Consider the following 19,830-nt stretch of genomic DNA (forward strand, 5'->3'; position numbering starts at 1 on the left):
TGCACGTGTTTTGCTTGCTTGAGCGTTTCTGCATTATATGAGTAGCTTTGGAATGCTGCGATTTATATGTTTCAGATGAAAAAACGCGACTTCTATTTCTGAAAATATCACAGTTAGGAGATTTATAACGAGTGGTTCCCTGCATTATTACAGGAAAGCGCGTGATTACAGTACTGAGCCGCTGCAGTGGAGCTGCTCTAATGCTATTAAATGAAAGATGATGTACCACAGAGTGATAGAAATGTGGGACCAAAAATTATTCAGACAGAGTCTGGGAAAAAAACAATGAAGTTGAGGTTTGCATGAAGCTGGGTGACAGCATGCCCAGGAGACTACAGGCTGTCATTAAGGCTAAGGGTTGCCCGACTAAGTACTGATAGTTGTGTAAATACTGTCATACTAACGGCTGTCTAATTTTTGGTTGATTGTAATCTATTACATACCTTTCTATCAACGTTATCTAACATTATCAAGATGAATTTGTTCTGACACAGTTTAACTCTTGAGTTCTTGTCATATTTTATTACCATTTTCTAAACTATAGCGAATAAACTGTGATAATGTGAGAAATGTTGAAGGTGTCTGAATAAATGTTGGTTTGACTGTATCTATTTGATAAATGAAGTTAACCAACTAACATTATACATACTCTTTTGGTTTCTGTACCCAATATTTAAAAAATGTACAAATGCAATAAAAATATTGGTATCGGTACTCGGTATCGGCAAGTACCAAAAATAAAAGTATCGGTATCGGGCCAGTACTGGAAAAAGTGGTATCGGTGCATCCCTAGCGGAGACCAAACTTGGGCTTCTTACGCATCCCTTTTTAGGTGTGAGTTTTAATAGGGGTGCTAATGGAGTCTTAAAGGGATAGTTTGTACATTTATTCCCTCTCTTCTATCTTGTGTATTGTTTTTCTTCAACTCCTTCCATTCTTTGTTTCTTCTCTTCAGTCCGTGGGCAGGAGAATGGGTTGGATGGGGCCAAGGCAGGTGGAGTTGCAGGCAGAGGAATGGAGCGAGGCCGTCGGGGAAGAGGCAGAGGAAGAAGCGAGTACTACTGTTGATAATGATTAACTAGAATGAAAATGTGTAGTGGTTTTGGTTTGACTTCATCTTTCTGTCCTACAGGTGGAGCTGGAAGGCGAGGAGGGAGGTTTTCAGCTCAGGGCATGGGGTAAGTTTGTGTGCTAAGTTCTCTTTTTGCATGTTCTCTAGAGATCTCCCAGATTGTCAGATTCTGGGAAATGCTAATGGTATCCAGCTAAAATTCATAATCTTGTGCTTCAAAAACATGCAAGGAATGGTGTTTAGCAGTTTTTAGCAGAGAACTCTGTTCTGTTGATTCCAACCTGCTGGGTTTAAGGCCTGCTGCTGTGCTTATCTTGAGACTCTGTGTGCAATTATAGCCTGTAAACCTTAAAGATTTTAACATGTTTTCTATGCAGAGGTTTAACCAGGTAAGTAAGAGCTACTGTGGGGTTATTTGCTGCTTTTTGGTGCTATGCCTTTTAGGCTTGATGACACAGTGCGCTAAATTGATGGCCACTAGGGGTGGGCGGTAGAAATACAGGTAGAAGGGTCAAACTCTAAAAATTTGAGTCATTTGTATTGCTGTTATCAAAATGCCACCTCAGAGTGTAGGGAATGTCTGTTGCACTCGCTTGATGTTTAGAAAGAAAATGAACAAGATTGTTAAACCTAATTGTTATACCTGCACCTTCACTTCTATTGTCAACATGTAATGAGAAGTTTATATTCAGTGGATTACCTCAGGTGTTAAATAGTGCACTGTCATTAAAAAGTTTGGATTTAGTCGTTTATTTATGGAAAGAAAGAGATTTGATATTTTATTCAGCAAGAATGCACTAAAATGATCCTGAAATATTAAAAGAATCAGAAAACTAGAAGAAGCATCACGGTTTCCATAAAAATATGAAGCGGCACAACAGTGATAGTAAGAAATGGAAAAGTTCATATAAATTGTAGCAATATTTCACAATGTTAGTATTTTTGATTAAATAAATTAGGGATGCACCGATATGAACATTTTGGCCGATACTGATAACCGATAATTCTTTATTTTTGAAAGCCGATAACCGATATGTTGGCCGATAAATCTATATCCAAATTTTTATATACTTTGAGAGCCTGATTACAAAAAAAGTTCTCGTCATTAAAACCCACATCCCAAACCCTTCAACATAAGCAGCCTAGTTTGAACGGTGTACGTTTTAAAAATAATTTTCTCTATCATCGGCCAAATTTTCTTATCGGGCCGATACCGATAACAGAAAAAATGAGCATTTATCGGCCGATACCGATATGGTGGCCGATATATCGTGCATCCCTAAAATAAATAGAATTATAAATGAGCATGAGACTTTTCAAAAACAAATACAAAAAAATATTATTTGTACTGTTTTATTGATAGTTGATTCATTGAAATGTATATGACTAAATCGATTTATGACTACTAGGTTTTTTTTTTTTTGTATTTTGGGAATAGCTTTTAGAAGAAAAACAAACTCCTGACTAAAATAATTGTCCAAAGTGTATATTCTATGATTGTCATTTAAATGTACAGATTTCCTGCATAGATTTGTTGCCCACCACTAACAGTAACCAAGATGCATTTTAATATTTTGAAGCAGCACTATGGCAAGAATAAAAATGTTTGTCTTTCATACTGTTGTTTAGCAATATGAGGAGTTTCATTGTCATTGTAAACATCTAGTTTAACTTTTTACGGCAATATTCAGTAGGCTAGAATCTAGTCATGTCACGCCCCTGGACTGGTTTTCTTTTTCTGTCAAGGCCGCCTGGTCACTTTTCTTTGACTTGCAGTCAGGCTTTTTAACTGGCCCCTTTCGCTTGTTTGGTTTGAAGTGTGCTTTTGGATTTTGCATGTTTGGTTTTCAATTCTTGGCCTCTGAACCTGCAGAGTACCAGTTTAGCCTTGTCTGAGCTGGCTAGTCACATTACAACCGTAGCTGTTTCATTCTAAAGCATTGTCTTATGCTTTTACACCTGTAGAGCAGGTGTGGTAATTTGACCAGCTATGGACGTGAGCATGATGGTTGCCATCGCTCTCGCGCTCTCTCTGTCTTGTGCACACACTCAAGCACATCTTTGTTTGCACCATGCACCCCCGTCATTTTTGCCTGTGTTGAGTTGCTTGTAATTCTCCCTGTTGTTTCTCCCTAAAGCCAGATTGATAAGGGCCCCAGATATGATTTGTCAGGAGATGAGAGGTGAGTTAAATACATTTATGAGCGTGTTGGTTTTGTTTGTGTAGGATCAAAGGCTTTATAGTGGTTAGTTATTGAAGAATGCATCAGAGTTTGAGCTTCATATGTGTTTAGTTTCCAGTGATTTGGTTTCCTGGTTTGAGAGTGAGTGGAAAGCACATTTGCGTCTTTGGTATAATTGAATTTAGAGCGTTATGACATAGGAGTGTTTTTTGTTTTAGGTCGTAGTGGATCTGTTGAGTGATTTTTGCAAATTTTTACTGATGGTCGCTGATGTTATTGCTTGCCTCCCTCATTCACTCAATGTTCCCTCAAAAACCAAAATTTTAATTTGTTTTTTAGTACGTTTAACCCAGCGGACTACACTGAGCCAGCCCAAACAGAGGAGAGCTACACAAGCGGCAGCGCTTGGAGTAACACAGGCAACCTGGAACCCGAGGATGGAAACAGTGAGTGATGCCATAAGTGTCTCTTGTAAACCCCTCCTCAGTTCCCGACACTGTTGGCATTTCTCCAGGCTGAAATACACAGTCCATTTAAAGGGATACTCCACCCCAAAATGAAAATTGTCAATCACTTACTCCCATGTCGTTCCAAACCCCTAAAAGCTTTGTTCATCTTTGGACGCATCCGCGCTGCATGGATGCTCTGTTTTCATTCAATTCAAAGTGTAAATAAACATAGAAAACGTATCCTTGTCGCAGCTGACACAGAATACCGTACGCTGCTTGGGTTCAGTGGTTATTCTCCAAAATGGCATTACGGTGATGTGGAGAGACACAGAGGAGACGAATTGTTGAATAAAGTCGTTATTTTTGTTTTCTTCGTGTACAAAAAGTGGGCTATTCTCGTCACTTCATAATGTTACGGTTGAACCACTGATGGCAGATGGACTATTCTGACGATGTCTTTCATACTTTTCTGGACCTTGACAGTGTCATTTACTTGGCAGTCAATCGGACAGTCACAAGCCTCCCGGTTTTCATCCAAAATATCTTAAATTGTGTTCCGAAGACGAACGAAGCTTTTAGGGGTTTGGAACGACATGGAGGTAAGTGATTAATGACAATTTTCATTTTGGGGTGGAGTATCCCTTTAAAACGCGTATGTAAGGGTTGATGTTCTGACATAAATGTTTCCACAGGACTTGAGTTTACAGGTGGAGAGGGAACAAACTATCCTCGAAAGTTTGACTCGGCCCCTGGTGAGTCTGGCACTGGCTGCTTTGCTAAGGATTTGTTTACCTGTTGTCATTGTAAGTGAGCTAAATGTCTGTGTAACAGGTGCTTGGAGAACTGCCACAGAAGAGTGGGGCATGGAGGACTGGAATGAGGATGTGAGTATTTGATCAGAGAACAAAAACCTGCTTTTCAATTTAAGACTAAGCAAAGCTAACTCTTGTTCTCTGTTTAGTTGTCAGAGACCAAGATATTCACTGCCTCCAGTGTGGCATCCATGCCCATTCCACAGGAGAATGTCACCATTACTGCTGGACAGAGGTAAGCCAGTGGTGATTTCAAGGCATCAGTGAAATTCACTTATCATATAAAACATCTTTTTTTTGGCTAGGCATACCATTCAGAAGTCTGGGGTTGTTGTTTTTTTTTCTTACGTCAGTGAAGGCTGCATTTAAAAAAAAAAAAAAGATTTTAATTAATAAATTAAAAACAAATGTTTAAATATTTAAATATAATTTGAAATGTGATTTGTTAATGATTTTCAGAAGCCATTACTCCAGTCTTCAATGTCACACGATCTTTCAGAAGTCATTCTAATAAGCTGATTTGTGTGCTGCAGTCATGGCATACGAGAACCTAATTGATGTAAGCATGTTTGATGTTCAGGATTGATCTGGCGGTGTTGCTGGGGAAGACGCCTCCCTCCTCTTCCTCAGAGGCAGAGCCTGCTTCGCTTGAAGGCCCACAGCCGCCATCTCTGTCTCAGTCTTTGGTGTTCAGCAGCTCAAAGCAGACAGCATCACTGTCCCAGTCCTCCTCCGGTGCTCCTTACAGCCAGCACAGCATGGTGAGCAGGATGTAGTAATGAAGTCACACAGGTCATGTCATAGCTGTTTTTAAGGGTCAGTTTTTATTATTATTACTATTAGTAGTATTTTTGTTTTGGGGGCTATATTTTATCCAATTTGATGAACTTCATACATTTTTTATTTAATTGAAGTTAGATTTTTATAATGTTTATCACCTTTTTGACGTTTATTTTTTTTGCTCCAAGCCCTTGAGTTATTTCCATTTACTGTCCAATCAGCATCCAGATATGGCCAATCAGCATTCAGAACTGGTATTTAGTTCTAAATTAAACATTATCCTACCTAAGTAGCCAAAACATTGGAGTTTTGTCTCTCTGTGTCCTTTCTGCAGGTGAGCATGCTCGGTAAGGGTTTTGGTGATGTTGGTGATCCAAAAGGAACCACTGGAGGATCCACGACTGGTTCTCAGTTTCTGGAGCAGATTAAGACAGCCCGGGCTTTGGCCCAGCTAGCAGCCCAGCACTCACAAAGCGGCCCACCCAATGTTGGTCCTTCTACCTGGGATACCAGCCCCACTACACTGGGGCAGTACGGTAAGAGGGATGATGGTTCGAATCACTTCTATGATTGTTCGACCCTCTCTGTGAAGTCTTGTTCTTTCTCTTTATCTACAGATATGAAACCTCAAACAGAGCCTGTGCACAGTCCCTTCACCAAACGGCAGCCCTACCAGCCCACCTCCACTTCCTCCTCCATGATGGATGCCTTCTTGCAGGACAAAGCCACACCTGCTTCTACCACCTCAACCCTGCCTCCTCAGTCCACCCCATCGTCATCATTGCCCCAGGCCATCACCATCCCTCTCCCCAAACCCTCGGGACCCACCCCAGGTCGGCAGAACTCTTCCAGCCCAGCCGACCCACAGGCATCCAGCCCACTACCCCTGCAGCAGCACAAACTTAAACCGCAGAAGAAGAGGGCTTCCATCACAACCAAGGTCTCGATTGTCATAGTTCCTTGTGGTCTGCGTTGCTTTGTTGGGATTGATCAACTTTGCCTTGAAGAGTTGATCAGTCTGTTTACTCAAATGGTGTGATTTGCAGATTCCAGCCTTAGCAGTGGAGATGCCAGGCTCTGCGGATATATCTGGGCTCAACCTGCAGTTTGGAGCATTACAGTTTGGCTCTGAACCGGTGCTTCCGGAGTACGATGCCTCGGCAGTTGTTGCCACAACGACACCAGGCAACCAAGGCCAGAACAGCCTTTACACAAGTGCTAGCAAGTGAGTATCTCACATCTGAGGGAGATTGTCAGACTAAAGCTTTTATCTAACGCATTCATAGTTTCAAGCACAGGTTAAAATTGGCACAGTTATTAGGGCTGCACGATTTTTTTTTTTAAAGCACCAGGTTTGCTGTTCTCTTTGTTATTTGGCCAAAATTGTGACTGTATATCAGTATAATAACAATAATAATAAAATTATAATAAATTAAAAAAGAACAATATTAAACAAAATGGTAACTATTGAAATTGACAAATTATTTTTGTATACTTTTTTTTAAATATTTAAAAATGTATGTCTGCATTTCTTAATTTTTAATATTAAACCATCATGCTTTTTTGGTGGAAAACTGCAGGGAGAGGAAAAGACTTTGAATATGATAGCATGTTTTATAAGGACTTCTCGTTACAAATTTGGGAAGATGGTTGCCACATGTTGCTTTCCATAAATTATACAGGGATACAAGCTACTCTGAGATGCTGAAAACGCTGGATCATGAGCTGCTCCTGTCTAAAAGCACATGAAACATTAAGCGCATTTATTTAATTAGGCTTACATTGCAGCCTTTGCGACTTAAGCCATATCATGATTTCAGTTTTATTTGGATTAATCATGCTGCCCTGATTGTAACACAGTCATAAAATGTCGATTGATGTTTTTCTGGTTTTCTCCACAGTGAGCAAGCAACAGCCCTGTCCAACCCCAGTCAGAAGGAGCTTTATGAGCCAAGAGCCAGCCAAACAAGGCGCTACCCTCCTTCTGTGTCCTCCTCACCACAGAAAGACATTCAGTCAAAGGTGAGAGTCAATCCAAACAGTCAGACTGGGGTTGTCTATCAGTGTGTACCCCCCATGAGTCTTTTATGAAAATGACGCTTCATCCAAGCAAACCTTTTCTTTCTGATTACAGAATGGGTTCAGTTCGATGCAGACGTCACAATCTATGGAAGGTATAACTTTCAAGTTTTAATAATCAGAATCCACCCAACTTTAAATGAGCTTGAGCATTTATAGCAGCTGATGAAATTGCTGCTGCACATGCTTATAATAAACCGAATGTTATTGTCCGTTGGTGTGGACACTATTATAGTTATCACTCTTTGTAAACAAGCCTCGTGCAACATTGTTAAATATCCCATTATCTTTCCTAGCTGCAGCAGGCTCTGCAGTACCCGTGAAACCGGCGTCCGAATCAGTCGTCCCACCATCGGTTTCCAACATATCCTCATTGGCTGACCCTTCATCAGGTCCTCCTTCCCTGCAGACGCCTCTCAGTGCTCTCGGACACGAAGACACCTCGCCCAGCTCACTGACCCCTCCTCAGCACAATAAGTATGGCATTTTGTGTTTGCGTTACTTCAGTTTCATCTGTCTGGATAAGAGAGATGCTATAATAGTACTGCATGCTTCCCATCAGCTCCCTCCCTACACAGCAAAACAGTTTGGCACCTTCTTCAGTTCGCACTTCGAACACAAGTCTGCTGGTGAGTTTGCAACTAAATGTACAGCGCAAAGTCTGTGAAATCTGTATGGTCTGTTTACATAATGTTTTGTTTTGCATGGCTAGTGTTCTTTTCGTGAAAATATAATTACCGTATTGACCCGAATATAAGACGATGTTTTTTTCTTGGAAATGCATCTGAAAAAACGCGGTCGTTTTCTATTCAGGGTCTAGACTTTGACATGTCAATAATACACCCACAACAATAGGTGGCGCCAAATACGCATAAAACGAGTGTGCCATGAAATACATAATGTAATGCGTGTTGTAAAGATCGGAGTGAAAACAAAAGAAAAAGAAAACCTTACAGCTGCATGAGTCGTGACTGTCACGTTAGCCTGATGGGACCAAACTGCCTTTGTGATTTTAAAACGTAAGACAGTACCCAGATTTGAAGACTACAGTAAGATTTAACTTCTACTGTTAATAAGATTTTGGTAGGCTACTATTAGATGGATAGCCTAAATGTCCTAATTCAGATGGGCTACCTGTTTTTTTTTTTAATGGTATATCAAAAAGTGTATATTTTTTAAATGTGATTGTTGGTACATTTTACCAGTTTTTACCATACTTTCAAAACAAAAATTAAAATAGGAAAAATATGCAATATGAAAATAATTGAAGACAAAATGTGTTTTACTGAGAAAAAACAAGATTTGGTTTTTAAAAAGCCTTTTTCCAAAAGGTACATCTGGAAAAAGGGGGGTTCGTCTTATAATCAGGGTCGTCTTATATTCGGGTCAATATGGTACTTGATCTACTTCTGAAATGACTTTCGGTCATTTAAAATCTCAATTTATTCTTTAAAAAATTGTCTGTTTAGAAAATTGTTTTATTTTGTATTTAGTTCGTTTTTTTTATTTTTTCATCTTGTTTGCTCACTGTGATCTCCTCCCAGCACCCAAGCGTAGATGGCGATTCCAGCTTGCACTCCTCATCTTTCTCGTCGGTCTCTGCTGTGGCTCCTTCTTCAGTTCCCCCACCCTCTTCAGCTACTTCAGCGGCCCCTGTTTCCCACAGCGTCCCTGTTGCCCCCTCTTCATCTGTCAGTTCGGTCTCGGCGCAGTCTACACTGGGCCCAGTCAGCAGTCTGACCATGGTATTGAACAGTGTGGCTTCAATGGCCCCCCCTACGGCTGCTGCATCATCATCTGCTGCCTTGGCCATTGCAGCACCTTCATCTGCCTCATCATCTCGCAGCACGGCTGCCTTAGGTAAGAATACCGTGACACAAAATTACTCTTTCTGCGAGAGAGTGTTTCATAGGGTGCCATCTGAAGGGCTAGAATCATCTAGTACACTTACGTTTTATTTATTTTTGATTTAAATATGAATATAACATTAATGTAACTTTGAGAAATGCTTCCTTCAAGCATTGGATAAACCTGTGGTCAGGGTCCTGGACAACAGGTTCACTAAACACCTTGCAGCTGTTCTGCACCCAGCTGCTATTTCCACCTGTTTTCAGTTATCAAAGACATGTATACAACATGTATATAATGGGCATAAATGCTCATTTATTTCCACGTATATGGAAGAAAACCCCACAGTCTATTAATCTATAGTAACACTGATGTTACAGATGATTTTGCGGAATGACCCACTATTTGTTTAACTAGGGGGAAAACAGTGCTGTTGTTTGGAATAAACTGATGCAGAAGCATTATGCATCATTTTCAACATGTACAGTCAACATTCCTTTCATTATCTCAGAGATGTGTAAAACAAAACTTGGGAAATGCTTGATGTAACCGGATAAAACCATTTCAATATAATTTGATTATACGCTGCTTCATCTAAACAGGGAAAGCACCTCCAAACCTGCCTCCTGGAGTGCCGCCCTTGCTGCCCAACCCTTACATTATGGCTCCTGGCCTGCTTCACCCATACCCAGTGAGTGTTTTGTCTTTTTTTTTTTTTTTTCTATCTGCTGTTATCACTTCTGTACTCTTCAAGCATGCTTTATTTGTCATATATTGTTTTAGCTCACAAACCTCTTATGTCCTGCAGCCTCAAGTGTATGGCTACGATGACTTACAGATGCTGCAGACCAGGATACCACTGGTGAGGGTTTGTTGTTCCTGTTTGATTAGCTGAAGTATTTGATATGAAAACAACAGTGCTGGATTTGTTTGTAGCATATGAAGTTGAAACACTATTTTCTCCTGCTCCAGGACTATTACAGCATCCCATTTGCTACTCCAACCACAGCACTGACTGGCAGGGAAGGCAGTTTGACAAGCAACCCTTATTCTGGTAAGATGCACTCAAGTTTGGTTTGTGCATTGCATTCAGTGTCTGGTGAGGGGAACCTTAGTGTTTTGAGCCAAATGCTACATTTCCTGAAATGCTGTTTCTAAAATCTTACTCTTAGCTGGCGACCTGTCGAAGTTTGGCCGTGGCGACGCATCGTCTCCTGCCCCAGCCACAACATTGGCCCAGCCTCAACAGACCCAGACACAAACACACCACACCACCCAGCAGCCGTTCCTTAACCCAGCCCTTCCACCGGGATACAGCTACACCAGCCTGCCCTATTATACTGGTGTGCCTGGTCTGCCAAACACCTTTCAGTACGGCCCTGCCATGTTTCCGGTAAGCGTTCATAATGTCTTTTAACACCGTTGAGTTGAAGCTCCTCTGTGCCTGCTCAAAATTCAGTGTGAAGGTACAGCACAGCTTAAAAGCCAGACTGAATTATACTGAATATATTTATGACACTTCTGAGAAGTGACAAACAGTCTGCATAAACACTGCCACTTCAGAAGCTCTTTTGTGCCAACTTTGAAGTAGGGCTGGGCGATATAGCTAAAAAATGTATCAACGATAAAATGTTTCATAACGTTCGGTATCGATAATTATTGACATTTTTATAAACTTTTTTAAAACAGAGCAATAGAAATTTTTTTTTTTACGTTTAACCACTGTATTTTTAAATTAACTCAATTTATTGAGATAAACAACAAATATTTTTTGTTTTAACAGTCAAACACAAATTAAAAATTAAATATCTAATTTCTAATGTTTTATATGCAGATTAAGTAGGTTAAACTTTTGGCTTGTTTCCCGAGGCCACAGGAGGGCGCAATGAGCAAAATAAACACATTAAACTGAGCAAAATAAAATAAGCAAAATAAACACATTAAACTGTCCACACATGGAAATAACGGTCTATAAAAAAATGTGCATTACGTCTAAATTAACTCATATAAATCAAATAATTTCGTAAATTGAATAAATTATGTACAAAACAGCATCATGTATTTATGCATTGCTTAATACAAAGAGCCGAATCGACCATCACACAGATTGCCTTTAAAAACATATGAGACACAGTGAAAAGGAATAAACCTTCACAAATTCTTGCCGTGTTTTCTAAAAGTTTAAACTGTTTTAACTTTGCATGGCTTTCTATACATCTCTTGTGTGAGACGTGAGTGCGATAAATATCGATACCGTTTTATCGCCCAGGCCTACTTTGAAGTCTAAATTTGGCATTAGATGATTTAACATTGACACATTACTGCCTAGTCATATTTATTCACGTGTGTCCATAAGTGAGCTCTTTAATTTCCTAGACTCTTTCATTTTCAAAAATTTCTTACACCATGTCTCTCACTAAGCATACCCACTGAGTGGACATGGAAGATGCATTTACTTTTTGCATCTAGAACAGCACTCAACAGACAATCAGCAGTCTCAACTCAATAGACAGACACATCTCAAATTCAGTCAACAACTGGTCCTTTTTCTACTTCCTCTATTACCTCTATTTCTACTTACTATTCCTCTAATCCATTACATTTGTATGTGTGCCACAATACAGTAGAAATGATGTCACTGCCTTTTTCATCGCGACTCTGTGTTGCCAAATCCACTGAGAACACCATTTTGGCAGAAAGGAACCCCGGAACAAGATTTTGACAGGCGATTTTTGACCACAAATGGATGGGAAACCCATGGAAAAAAACGATTAGCAATTGGGCTGGTCTTGTTTTGCCGATGTGGCAACCTTGCCTTGATTTTAAAGGACTGTTTCTGAATGTTCCTCCAGGTGGCTCCTACCTCCTCTAAACAGCACGGTGTGAATGTCGGTGTCAATGCGTCTGCAACACCCTTCCAGCAAGCTAGCGGTTATGGATCACATGGATACAGCACTGGTAATGCATTTTCTTATGTTCATGCAGCATTTAAAATGCAGTAAAAGCGGTCAGATGCATAGTAGGTCTCGTAGCCATCTTGTTCCACAAGGCTGAGTTTTAAAGCCATGTAAAACTAAACTAGCTCAGTCACTTCTAAACCCTGCATTGGCCAAGTCTGTTCTTTTTCTTGTCTGTGAAGTTGAAGCATGAGACAATGCATCTTACAGTAAAGGTATAATCCCGGGGTACTCAACAGGCGGCCCGTCTGCATTCATTTTGTGGCCCGCGTCATGCTGAAGATGAATGTATTTTTATTACAATTTGCACTCAATATTAGTTTGATTTTTTTTAAATTAAATGTATACAATCGCAGTAGTAAAAGCTTCAACTAACATGCAATTAAAAAGCAACACGCCCCAAACAACCTAAACAGGGTGTCCGCGGGGTCTTAAAAAGTATTAAAAGTTGATAAATCAATTTAGAGAAAATTAAGGCCCTTAAAAAGTCTTAAATGCCATTTTCCAAGGTATTACATTTTGTATCATCTTTTCATTATGTATATTTGTCCGAATAGTGGGGTCCTGTGTATTTTATTTATGGAATCCCACAAAATTTGACTTCATCTGTTATGGCGCTCACTGACTGACTGCGCCGCTTCGTGATAGCGTGGGGCTTGTTGATCCTGCTCATGCTGAATTTCTGACCATTACCGCATGCTCCCATCCGCTCCCAAGATATTTGTGTCCGCTCCCGCAAACATTCTAATATTGTATATAATTTTCACGCATCAGGGCGCCGCTATCAATATGTGGGGTATTTAAATCCCATTTGAATGAGTGCTCTCAGTTGTAGTTCACTTTCGATTTCGCGACCGCGCGCGCACTGTGTAAAGGGAGCACATCCTACGATAAAAGATATTTGTCAATGAGCTCGGGATCTGTTGAGGAGCAAATCCTCCAACATCTTGTCAGTTATCTCTCCTTACTTTTGACCCATGATCAGTCAGATCTGACTTCTGCAGCTCGTGTTGGATGCAGGGTTGTTGTTGTTTTTTTCCACGAAATTGGGCTGATTTTAAACTGTTGCCTTATGGGTTGATTTTCCCAGTGGGTTAAAGGTTTGAAATATTGCATAAATTACATTTGGTTGAAATGCTTGTACTCAAACATTTTGCATTCTACCTGTAATAAAACTGTGCTAAATGTTTTTGGTCACACTAGTAGGAAGCATTTGAACTGTGTTTATGATAAATGGTCATAACAGTGAATGTAAAATATGTATTTTAGGGATGGAAATTACATTTTTATATTTGGGACATGGTAAATTGCACTACTTTGGGATGTTTTTTTTTTTTTTTACTGGCATGGGTTTTGGATGCACAATTAAAATGATGTAATAGTTGTGACCATTATTTTACCTTCCATGATCATTCAGACTTGATCAGGTGCAGTACTGACACTGTCAAGTCTGCATCAAATCAAGCACTCCGTAATCACCGTAAACTGTCTGATCAGTCAGATGTTTGTCTTGAGAAGTGTTCCACAAAACCGCTATGGTTTGAGTTGATGTGACAAATACATCTTTTGAATATACTGTGTGAGCTCATTGCCCCGTTAGCTCGGAGAGCTTTATTTTCCCTCAATAAGTTTTGTCAGTTGTTTTGTTTATTGGTCTAATTCTTGTTTCTTGGGTTGCATTGGTTAGTCACTCAATTAATTCTCTTGTGCTTCGTTCCCCCCTTCTGAATTATGTTGTATTGATAAGGAGTTATCACAAAGTAAGTCTGTTTAGTTGTGCTATCTTACAATCAATATATAGTAAATGTAAGTTAAAGTGTCGCCGATGTAACCGGTTAAAACTGGCGATGAGGTCTTAAAATGTATAGAAAGAGTCTTAAAAAAGGTCTTAAAAGGTATTAAATTTAACTCCATGATTCCTGTATATACCCTGTTAAAAGAGAAGCGTTATCCGACAAAAGAGGACATTTAATAACATGGTTTTTTTACTCCACAACATCAGCCGAGTGTTTGAAATAAGTTTTTGTCACAAATGAGGCAGATAATATATTCTATACGGCAATAAAGGCTGTGTCGATTAGCATTGGATTATAAATATAGTTTATTATTATGAAAATACCAGAGATAGCTTAAAGAACACAGACAAACCATATTGTTGCGTCGTATGTTTACTGTTGGATATTTAAATAAATAGCCAGATCGCGAACAGATTCAATCACCCATGCAATCTTGTTCATAAATGACAGGATTCAGCTATATGTCTATTAAAGCCTTGAATCACTCTTGTGACATTCAAATCTGCATTCGCGCTGCCACTGATCCAGAGAGAGCAGTTTACGTAGCCTATATGAAACATCTTTACAAAGTCTTTTGGATCGTTATTTCAGTGTTACAAACATTCAAATAATCACAGAAGTACTGGAATAAAAGTTTATAGTACGGATGCAAGGCCCGTTCACACCAAGGATGATAACTATAAAGATAACGATAAAGATCTAGTTCTAAACATTGTTCTCAATATTAAAGAATAGAAGAGTCCACACCACAGCTATAACGATAAAGGCACAGAGAAACGATATCATTGGAATCACTTTCAGAATGATTTTTTTCCAGCTGATGAACGATTAAAAACAAATTGAAAGCCAATCAGAATCCATCCTGCTATCACGAGATTGAGAATTTAAAGCAGCAGATGCATGTGCGCTTAGAATAAACAGACGATATCGTTCGCTGGTGTGGACTCTAATATCGTTATCTTTATAGTTATCTTTATAGTTATCTTTGCGGTAGATGCATGTGCGCTTAGAATGAACAGACGATATCGTTCGCTGGTGTGGACGCTAATATCGTTATCTTTATAGTTATCTTTATAGTTATCTTTATAGTTATCGTTCTTGGTGTGAACGGGCCTGTAAACACTGCTGTCTACAGAAGCGATCAAAATAGAAAAAATCACCTTTTTGAAAGTGACCATGCTTCAAATAAAGATTGTATTTCAATTACGACGTAATGGAGACAAGTGACTTAAAATGCGATTCGTTCAAAAAACATTGATTCATTCAGGAATGAAACAAGTGAAGTCTTTATGAGCGAGTCATGAAGTTATGAATCATTTGTTTAACTTTTTTTTTTTTTTTTTATCAATTTGTTGAATATTGTATTTTATAAATAGACTGCAGCAGTTTTGACTAGAAACTAGTAAATGACGTGTTATTTTGTTTAGTTGCCTGTTTTTTTTTTCAGAATCATGGTGGGAGAATAGTGATATCTATTTTAAAAATAAAATATTGATACAATATATAGTTAATATAAATATGAAAAATAATACTTTTCTAAAGAAATTTGTGAATTTGTGGGTTGTCAGGGCTCCAGACTGCGACCATTTTTTTTCTGCCTTGTGCGACAAAATTTTGTGTGTGGTTGCACTGGCGCGACCACCGCATTGTTCAACTCCTAAGCGCTGCCATTTCTGTTGCATATGAGAAACGACAAATGAAACTGAAAGCATAACGAAACCGCGCTACTCGTTTGAACTGCGCAGCGCTTCGAGTGTAGAGCATGGTTTATAGTCGCTGCGTCAGCACGAGTGCAAAGGTGCGCGCATCAAAAATGACGCGCATATTGACAGTTTGTCATTGTGTCCTACTCTTTTATTGTTGTTGTGCTTTTTAATTAAGAATAACAATTAATCCATATTTTGTTTGTCTTAAAAAGTGAAAGGTGTGTAGATGTATGTAAGCAAAACAATTATCTTTTCTCATAAAACGTGACCACAAGATCGCAAATTCGAAAGTGAAAGCATCCGAAGCCTGGCTTATAACATGGCAAAAGAGGGACTCCCGTTCACAATATTCAAATCGCAAATAATACTACTGATGAAAAAGAACGGGTGGAATGTTAAAGGTGCTGTTTTTGACTCTACTAAAGCATAAAAATACCATATGTTTGCAGATATTTAAGAAACATGCCAAGTTAACATACTTTTTTAACTAACTGTAGCATGGTTTTTCAGATATTCTCCTTTGAAAATGTGCGTTCCGGGCCGGTGTCCTGACATTTTATCCTACCCGTCAGATTGTCCTACCAGGGTTTACTGCACATGTGCACATCAGTATTGTGTCCTTTTTCTCACGCTGAACAACAGTATTTAATGTTATCTGCATTACTGTAAGGGTAGGTTTAGGGTTGGGGTACAACACAATCTAATAGGTAGAAAAAATTATTTATTGTTGGTTTCCTGTAGCTGTATATAACACACAATTACTGTATTTGCATTACTGTAAGGGTAGGTTTAGGGTTGTGATGGGTGTAGACGTTAATAAACCATAATTTTACAGGTTGCATTTTTCGTTGTCGAATTGTACTACCCACTGTTTTAATGGGAGGTAGCAAAATCTGACAGGGTAGCACAAATCGACAGAACACCGGAATGTCTGTCTCTGTTTTGGTTTGTGAAACCCGCCCACTGCCAGTTTATGCAATTGTATTTCGGTACCCCGGGTTGCCAGTTGGTGGAAAACACAGCACATTTCATTTAATTCATCGTCAAGTGTGCTCGTTCCTGTTGGTGTCGTCAATCTGGCAACCTGCGTGTGCCTCAAGTCTGAGGAGGAGGGGCCGGGTGAAAAAAAACCCCCTCTCCAATATTTTGACTTTGGACTGCAATACCTAGTTCAACCACTCGGTGTCAATCCTACATACAGCACCTTTAACCACTTTCGTTTCCATATAACTATAAACTATGATAAAAGTTCATCAGCATGCATTTATTAATCCCATGTTGTAGCGCAAAAAAATAATAATAATTGCGGCCAAATCATGTGGTTGTGCGACCAACTGAGAAAGTTAGTCGCAAAAGAGCGACCAGTGGGAAGAATTAGTCTGGAGCCCTGGTTGTACTATTGAATTGGAGCGTTCTGGACTGAAATCAATCTACAGCTTCAAGGATATGGCCAACTTTGAACATTTTAAGAAGATCATCTACTGTATTTAGTGAATCCCAACTGTGACATTTGAACTGTCCAAGGTTTGTGGAAGCAAGCACTGTCCAAGCAAGCACTTCAAAGTGCCGCCTATGGGTGGGTTTCTGTTAGGGGTGGGGGGGGGAAATCGATACAGCATAGTATCGCGATATTTTCTGCGGCAATACTGTATCGATTCATGGATGCCAGGTATCGATCTTTTATTATACTATTTGGTAGAATAATAAAATCAATTTCTTTACAGCCCACTAGATGGTGGTTTTGAGGTTGTTGTTTTTTGTTTTTTTTTCTGGTGAGGTCAGCTGGGTCACCTTCTGCATGCAGTAAGTTAGTAAAATAAAGATGGCAGCATTGCGGAAAGTTATCAGGAAAGCCCCGTCCACGTTTAAATCGAATGTAACACTGTTTTATTTATTTTAAATTTGACTAATTTTCTTTCAAATGCCCCAATTGCTGAAGGGTCTGCACAACTTTTTTTGTACAAGTTACCTGTAGTAGCACAGCAGTGCATACCTGTTTACATTTAATTACGGTGGACTAGATTAGACTGTAATACAAATAATTGAGTTTGCCAGGTGCATACAACATTTGACAGGTTTTCATGAAAGTGTTGGTCAGTTTATCTGCTTGACAATCCCATTTTGCACTGCAGCAGTAAAATTGAAGTGAGACAAACAAACTGAGAAATGTTTTGTTTTCGTTAAAATGGAAAGTTTTCCTTTGGGGGACATAATTTGAAGTTGGAAAAATTTGATAAATTACAATATATCGCAGAATATCGCAATATATTTAAAATTGCAATAATATTATATCGTGATAATGTCGTATCGTGAGGCCTCTGGTGATTCCCACCCCTAGTTTCTGTGGAACCAGTGATGCAAGGAGAATGAGGTGGGAGGGAGGTCGCTTGGTTGAGGGTGGTGGGTTCACACATGCTTTCCAAACGCTGCTTGCGTTTAATCTTCCACCACTTTTGAGCACTGTTTGTTTCACCCTTCCATCCCTTTGTTCTTACGCTCTCATTCGATCTCATTAAGTCTCTTATTCTTTAAATTCTTTGTCCTTGTTTTTCTTCATTCTTTTCTTCCACAAATTCCATCTTTTTTCTGTTACCTTTTCCATTCTTTTGTTGATCTTTTCCAGCTTCATCTTCGTTAGTCCTAATGTTGTTTTTCGATTCTCTTTATTTCCTGACTTATGTTCTTAAGTCACCAGTATTCTTTTCTGATTAGGCCCCTCCCCCAGCTTGCAGCGTCCCTGCCTCCATCCCTATGCCCCACCCCTTCACTCCTCCTCCTCCCCTCTGGCCCTGCCTGATGTGTGTCTAATGCTGTGGGGCTGTGGCTGTGTGTGTCTGACCGTTTGCAGGCTATGAGGATTTGGGCCAGGCTTCGGCAGGGAGCGGGGATTTCTGTAAGGGCGGCTACGGCACCGCCGTTGCTGCTGCCGCCGCTGCTGCCGCTGCTTCTGTGCAAAACAAGCCCGCCAGCTCCGTCACCGGGCCCGGAGTGGGTGAGTGCAGCCTCACGCTAAAACCCCCATTTTCCTTTTTCCTCCTCCCTTTTCTTTCGTAAGCTCTCTCTCTCCCCCCTCATTTGCTCCTAACTTACTACTGGTCAAGCTCGATGAAGCCGTCACATTCCGCCTGGTCTCAGATGGAAGGAGATCGGGAAACTGTGTTTCACTAGGAAGGGTGGAGGACATGTCAGTCTCTCTTTCCTTGGGTAGAACATCAGGGTTGTTACTCCCGTGACTTGAAACACCAACATGGTGACAGTCTTTAACACTTTCAAAAAAGGTTTCCTGATGGATGCAAGAAGCCAACTGCCCAAAAAATGCTTAGATTAGTGGAATGGTTTGAATGCCTTTTTTCCCCCTCCAGTAATTTAGTTCTGGTGAGCAATTTTTGTTTCTCTGAAATGGGCTAATGTTTACTGTTAATGAGGTAAAATAGCAGTTCTGATGAGAGCAGTGGTCTCCTTAAATTTTATTTATCTTCATCTCAATGAAAATGCTTTATGCATTAAATTGTGTTAATAGGTTTTTCATCTTGTGATCATTTTGGCAGCTTGATGATCTGGGATAAATTTGTGTTTTGTGTTTTACACTACTTATGGCAGTCTGCATTCATCGTTGTTTTTTTAAGCAAATTGTGTGTGTTTGTGTGTGCATGCTCTATTTTAAATTGCATATATTGGTCAACAATACGATTTGCTTAAACCAAGTTAAGTTAATTTGAAACTATTTTTGGGAATATTGCAACTAAAGCAAACTGTTTTAATATAATATACTTTATTGCTTTATAAATCCAATATTTGGTATCTACTTTTATATAGTGTCAGGGATTACAGTTCCGTCGCTAAGACGGATTTCTGTCAGTTCATAAAGACAGTCACTTGCTTCATTCCTGAATGATTCAGCCATTTGAACGAATCAATTGAATGAATGATTCAGTGATAAAATCAGTGACTTGCCGCCACCTGCTGGCGGATTTAGTTTCATTTTTAGCATATAATTTCAGTTATTTGAATCATATTTCTGTATTCAAATTTTTATGTTTAAAACATTATTCTCCACATAAATGTATAAATTCAATTGCACTCATGCCACCTCTGAGCCTCATTAAACGTCTGAAAATGTACCTACAAGCCACTTTTGTGTTATTCTG

The 19,830-nt window shown here is 39.5% G+C and overlaps 1 protein-coding gene across 1 annotated transcript in view; it reads left to right on the forward strand.

The window, feature by feature from the left end:
* The window catches only part of LOC107693254 (ubiquitin-associated protein 2-like), a 32,021-nt gene that overhangs the window by 7,968 nt on the left and 4,223 nt on the right, over positions 1-19,830 (forward strand). Inside the window, exons 6-27 of the mRNA XM_016492564.1 lie at positions 956-1,051; positions 1,133-1,178; positions 3,211-3,255; positions 3,595-3,701; positions 4,397-4,456; positions 4,536-4,588; positions 4,666-4,751; positions 5,097-5,277; positions 5,631-5,832; positions 5,914-6,236; positions 6,343-6,521; positions 7,198-7,318; positions 7,431-7,470; positions 7,672-7,852; positions 7,938-8,004; positions 8,920-9,235; positions 9,826-9,914; positions 10,032-10,085; positions 10,196-10,277; positions 10,396-10,616; positions 12,076-12,181; positions 18,531-18,674. Of these exons, the coding sequence (XP_016348050.1) occupies positions 956-1,051; positions 1,133-1,178; positions 3,211-3,255; positions 3,595-3,701; positions 4,397-4,456; positions 4,536-4,588; positions 4,666-4,751; positions 5,097-5,277; positions 5,631-5,832; positions 5,914-6,236; positions 6,343-6,521; positions 7,198-7,318; positions 7,431-7,470; positions 7,672-7,852; positions 7,938-8,004; positions 8,920-9,235; positions 9,826-9,914; positions 10,032-10,085; positions 10,196-10,277; positions 10,396-10,616; positions 12,076-12,181; positions 18,531-18,674 (2,799 nt within the window). The remainder of the gene's footprint in view (positions 1-955; positions 1,052-1,132; positions 1,179-3,210; positions 3,256-3,594; positions 3,702-4,396; positions 4,457-4,535; positions 4,589-4,665; positions 4,752-5,096; positions 5,278-5,630; positions 5,833-5,913; positions 6,237-6,342; positions 6,522-7,197; positions 7,319-7,430; positions 7,471-7,671; positions 7,853-7,937; positions 8,005-8,919; positions 9,236-9,825; positions 9,915-10,031; positions 10,086-10,195; positions 10,278-10,395; positions 10,617-12,075; positions 12,182-18,530; positions 18,675-19,830) is intronic.

This window comes from Sinocyclocheilus anshuiensis, unplaced genomic scaffold (genome assembly GCF_001515605.1).
Source record: "Sinocyclocheilus anshuiensis isolate Anshui unplaced genomic scaffold, SAMN03320099.WGS_v1.1 scaffold566, whole genome shotgun sequence".
NCBI lineage: Eukaryota > Metazoa > Chordata > Actinopteri > Cypriniformes > Cyprinidae > Sinocyclocheilus > Sinocyclocheilus anshuiensis.